This window comes from Limulus polyphemus, unplaced genomic scaffold (assembly GCF_000517525.1).
Source record: "Limulus polyphemus unplaced genomic scaffold, Limulus_polyphemus-2.1.2 Scaffold3635, whole genome shotgun sequence".
NCBI lineage: Eukaryota > Metazoa > Arthropoda > Merostomata > Xiphosura > Limulidae > Limulus > Limulus polyphemus.
In genome coordinates, this window is record NW_013669245.1 from 89,329 (window position 1) to 95,187 (window position 5,859).

General features: G+C 34.0%; 1 protein-coding gene across 3 annotated transcripts in view; it reads right to left on the minus strand.

Moving 5' to 3' along the window:
* Nucleotides 1-5,859, minus strand: part of LOC106469733 (snRNA-activating protein complex subunit 3-like) — a 110,672-nt gene that overhangs the window by 87,716 nt on the left and 17,097 nt on the right. For all 3 annotated transcript variants that reach the window (XM_022398292.1, XM_013930246.2, XM_013930245.2), the window contains exon 2: nucleotides 2,452-2,541. In XM_022398292.1, coding sequence (XP_022254000.1) covers nucleotides 2,452-2,541 — 90 coding nt within the window. The remainder of the gene's footprint in view (nucleotides 1-2,451; nucleotides 2,542-5,859) is intronic.

Here is a 5,859-nt window from a genome sequence, read left to right on the forward strand (position 1 = left end):
GTCATATGCTGACTACTGTCCAAGTATTTCCAGTGATTATCCCTTCAACCTCTTTGCCAGATATACTGCTTTCTGCTCCTCTATCCATCCATTCATCTCTGTCAGGAGTCCAAATTGTGCTCTATATGCTTCCCACGATGCCTTCCCATTGAATTCCTGTGGCTTCTTTCATACTAGATCACCCCTATTGCTGACATTCATATCTGGGATGCGACTTCTAACAGGACTGAAGATGTCTGCATTAGGGTTTAGCTGCAGGGTCTGGAAGGGACTTGCCATTGTCTGGGTCTGATTAAATCGATAGTTAATGTATCCTCTTTGTGTAAAAGACAATAAATCATCCTTTAATGTATTTAATTCGCTTTGAAATTTACTAATGTTTTCCATTTGTGTACTCTGGCTTTCCCTCAATTGTTGGAGACTTTCTTCTTGTTTCCTTTCTTGTTCCAGTTGCCACTGCTGTAATAACTTATCTTGTTTATTTTCTTTCTCCTCCAACCACTGCTGTAGTCTCTCTTTTTTATTTTGCTGTTCGAGCTGCCACTGTTGCAGGTTTTCTTGCCACTGCTGTTGTCTCTCTTCTTGTTTCTTTTGCTGTTTTTGTATTGCTGCATCAAATCTGCTAAGCTGTAGTTTGATTTGCCACTTCTCGTTTCCATTTTCTTCTTTTTTTTCTTTTCCATCCCACTCTCTGACACAAATTTGTTACATCTGTGTTCGTTTGTTAATTTCCCCTATAATTTCTTTCGGATGAAACTTTAGTGATACAAGTTTTTTCTTAAATAAAACAAGTTTATTCTTTCTCAAATCAACTTTGCAATACACTTCATTTCCACAGTCACTTTAACTTAAACACACACTATACTTCACAACAATGATTCACGCACTTTACTTACTACCGTGCTTGACTCAATTGTCCGTCTCTATATCTGCCTGTCTGCAATTATCTTTCATGCCGTCACTTTATTTGCTGGCTTATATATATAAAAAAATAGTGGGCGTGTAGAGAAGACTAGAATTGCCACGAACAGACATGATCTTTCTAGAATCTCATGACGTGTTACTAGCATCACTTCTGCTGTCATAACAATAATATGTTCACTGAGGCCTAAAACTTTCTATCAACTACACGAGGCGATGATTTAACAATACTCAGTTAAGGTATAGAGAAAAATATCAAAGATTCAAGTAATGTGTTGCTAATATTATTAGTAAAGCCTAGACAACAATATAACTGCAAACACAACATACGACTCTTACCAAGTTATGCAACCAAACTTGTCATAACTATCGCCTTTAAAATAATTATTCTAACTATCTTGTTATGAAAAGTAAGTGATCATTAAATATTGAATCATCAAATAAACTAAATAACAACTATTAAACTAAACAATCTTGTATATCCAACACTATAGTTAATCAGAAGTTTGTACCACAGAAAGTTTCCATTTAGATTTTAACTTCTTAAGTTTCGCTCATCTGTTTTTTTGTAAACAAGAGCCAACTTTCAATGTAATTGTGACATTGTAGGTACAGATCTACTGTTCTATAATGGATGAAAGAAATAGTTAATGTTCATTGCACTGTGTCTACTTGAGTGGCTTAGGCATGCATTTTGATAGCTAAATATTAAGAGTCAAACTGTCTTGGAGCAGAGACAACGTTTATTGTAATAAAATTTAGCAAACTGTACAGCAGTTGTAGAGACAAAATACATCAATCTATTTTTATATAAGCAAAGGGTTTTAAAACAAGCTATTGTAAAAATTTGTGTTCTCAAAAATGTGCTAATACTATTTGTTTTTAAAATTTTATCTTTATAAAAGTATAAAAGCAATGCTGGCTAGAAATAAGTACACACAAGACATTTAATAATACAACCTTGGTTTAGGAAGCTTGGCCTGTATTTGTGTGCAGACAATGTCACTGGCATCAGAATGATCAGCATCTGATTCAATTGCAGTCATGACATGTCTGTCTAGCAGTGATTCTACTCCTTGAAGCAAACAACTGTTTGATCTACAAACACTTAATTAGCTCCTTTTGTAAGGGAATTTAACAATCTCACTCAACACACAGGTTTACTCTGGATAAATTGTAAAAATAGCCTAAATGTAAAGAAATTACACTTTATGCCTGCATCAGCATCCTTTGGGTGTTGCAAATACTTAGCTACTGTACAATGATCACATTGATACTTGATAATTTCATGGGTATGCTTATATATCAGTGTTCCTACTCAGCCATTTTTTTACCTAACATCTTATGTGACAGTGTTTTGTTGTTGTTTTTTGCATTCACTGTATTGCAGGATTTTATCTGTTAGAAACTGTACAGTATAAATAAATGTGAAAGAGTTGACATATAATTTATGAGGTAAAATGAAGAAACAGAGAATATATGAAGCATAATATTTCAAAAAGGAATGAAAATTCAGTCAACCATTCTTACCTTAATGTCATCAACTCCACTTCCTCTGGTATCTCTGTGACCTTCTCACTTTGTGCATGCACTTCTCCTTCACAGATCAATGATTTGGGTCTGAGAATATAAAATGTGTGCCTTATTATTATAACCCTTATACTAACTTCAATTGGAAATCAATAAATATAAAGAGACAATCATTTTCATTGTATTCTTTTAATCATTGCAGTATGGAATAATTATCAAAGATAACATTAGTGAGGATTATAAAATAAATGAAACATGACAGTTTATAAAAAAATGATCAAACTTACTTAATGCCTTTAAAACAACAGCAGGTAAATGTCAATTATAAACATGCTAATACTTCAGGCAAACTGACACCACTCACAAAAATTTTTAATATTACAAACGATGATCTGTAATTCATATAGAAATCACAGAGTAACATAAACTGGGAAAAATATTCTTTGTTGCTACAATTCAATGATTTTTGTCAGAAAGCATTGCAAGTTGCCCTTTTTTTGTGGGCACCTCATAAAAAGGAATTTGAAAATTTTATGTCAGTAAAATCATTTCCTGAACATGGGATCAGAAAATTATTTCACCTTCCAAGCATAAAACAAAAAATACTATCTATACTTTATTAAACATTCTAAAAATATTTCTTACAGAAGAATATACAAAAATGAAAAAGTTACTTTTTACAAAAATTTATATGAGCAACAAAAAATGGGGGTTAGTGTTCAACAATGTTACAAGAATAAGTGGCTCAGGTTTGAAAACAGTAGGATCAATCAAGCTCCTAGTCTCTCCTTGGGGTAATTTTAAAATTCAACTGATAGATGATAAAGTTGAATGCCAGAGGTTATTCTCTTTTAAGTAAATATATTTAATCACTAGATGCTTAATGATTATTATTCATGTTGACAAATGAATGCTAAGGTAGCAATGAGACTATGAATGCTGTGTCAGGATCTTTTTATTCAGAATATTATGAAACTGTAGTGCCTTACAAAGGTATTTATAGAGGTTTTCCCAGATTACGTTCCTGGTCACTTCTTGCTGCACCTTGACTGGTCCACTATTGCTGTCTGTCAACCACCACCCAACCAATCAGAAAACTGCAATACCCTACAGGCATGCTTATAAAGCTCAAAGCAGAAAGTGAGGAACATCATGGACAGGAACAATGACAACAGAAAGGAGGAGAAAAACAAAAATTTCATAGAGATCCCCAGTGCCTGGGATGCAAGTCCCATCAACAGACTATTGAAACACACAACCACAGAGGTGGTAATGAAAACAGGAATAAAAATAGGAGAGATGGTAAAGGACAGAAGACAGAAACACACAACAGACAGCAGCATAGTATACTGCATTCCATGTGTGGGGGGGTGCAGTAAAGTCTACATAGGGGAAACCAGCAGGAGCCTGACAACAAGACTAAATGAACACAAAGCAGGTCTCAAAAGACATAACACAACAAATGTGATAGCAGCACATGCAGAGGAAACAGGGCACTTACCCAAGTAGAAGGAAGCTAAAGTCATCAGCAAAGGAATGGAAAAACAACAGATAAAAGCAATTGAGGCTGCTTACATCTTACTAGAAAAAAACTTCAACATCACAGCGGGAGTCTACAAATAGGTGGAAGCAGCAGAAAGCCTGGTGAAACAAGAGAAGAATGCTGATTGGTCAGGTGGTGGTCAACAAACGGCGATAATGGACCAATCAGGGTGCGGCAAGAAGAAGTGACAAGGAACATAATCCAAGAAAACCTATATAAATACCTTTGTAAGGCATCATGGTGTCATAATCTCCTGAAGAAAACTTGTAGTCAAAAGGTTGAGAATAAAAAGAGCCTGACATAATATTCATAGTCCTGTTGCTATCTTAGTATCCATGCTTTATGATCTTTGTCAATCTTTTTGATTAGATGTTATAGTATTACTTTCATATTGGAATAACTGTCAAATGAGATTCAAGTTATAAATGTTGAATATAATATTTAAAGAATAACCAGTTATCACAGTAAAACCTAAAAAAAATGTATAAAGTTTGAAACCTTTCAAAGTTTTATTGCTTTTATTGATAATACATGCATTGAATAAGTTTTTAGTAACTTGTGACATAGATGTTCAGCTTAATGCAAAAACATTATAGCAAAACACAGACTACAAATCTCTATTTGTTTCAATTGCCAAAATTAGGCAAGTCTTCACTGTTACTCTCTGAACTCAACGAGCTGTCCGGATAGTCAGACTTGGAAACAGATTGAACAAACCTCGACTTTCTAAGTGGTGAGCTAGGAGGAGACTTGGCAGCTGAGGGTTGCTTTGTTGGTGCAGTGGTGACTTTAAGCTTTTGCCTCTTTTTTTCATCTTGGAATCTATTGGATTCATAATGAGATCCTCTATCTCTCCTTTTTCTTGAAAACATGGAAGTTAGTTCTTTTGATGAGCAGATTTTCCATTGTTGCATAGTTCAACTGCAGACAACAGTCTGTCAGAAATCTAGTAAGGTAGTTGATGCAGTCAATGCTCTGTTGCTAATACCAACACAAATCACCAGCTCAACAAGGATGCAGAGATTTACATACTCATTCTTTCTATATCAGTATATTCTTCCATACATCCCTTATCTTACTGCAGTGATAATAATCTTTAGCAGTAACTTGCAAGTCATTTAGGTTTAATTCATTGATTTAGATCTAATGCATTAAATCTTAAAGACAGAGGACTGCTGATCACATAAAAATATTTATTGAAAACTTTCTTTAGAAAAGGAAACATTAATTTTCATAAATATTCAAATATATTCTGAAGACATTCTATAGGCCTAAGTCCAAAGAATCATGTGCTAAGCTCTAGAATTTTGATTTGAAAACTAATACATACCAAGCTTCTTATGTGGTGTGTGTGTCAGTGTTTTGTCATAAATGTGCTGTCATCAGTGTGTCTAACTTGCCTTGACCATGATGCATATACACAGCAGAGCATTATATATATTATTTGATTTATTCATAATCTGTAAGTATGCAAGTACAGAGAATTTATTTTAAAACATGACACAAGAAAAACTCCAGGATTATGATTTGAAAACTTTAATATCTTTGTATATGGTGTGTGTTTTGTCATGGATGTAGTGTCATCAGTGAACTTCTATATGTCTGCTTTAACTTGACCAGGAACTCTGGTGCCCATTCAAATTTTATCTATAGCTGATGCACATAATTAAAACAGCATTATATATATATATATTCTTAGATATAATGATATTATGAGATTCACACACACACACACACATACATATACTTATTGTCCATTATAAAACTGGTGGGTATGTTTGACATACTATACACCTGGAAAAAAGTTAAGCACCCCCGTGTTTTTTGTCAAGTGATTCAGATTCGATGTTCTTGTGACTGATTAT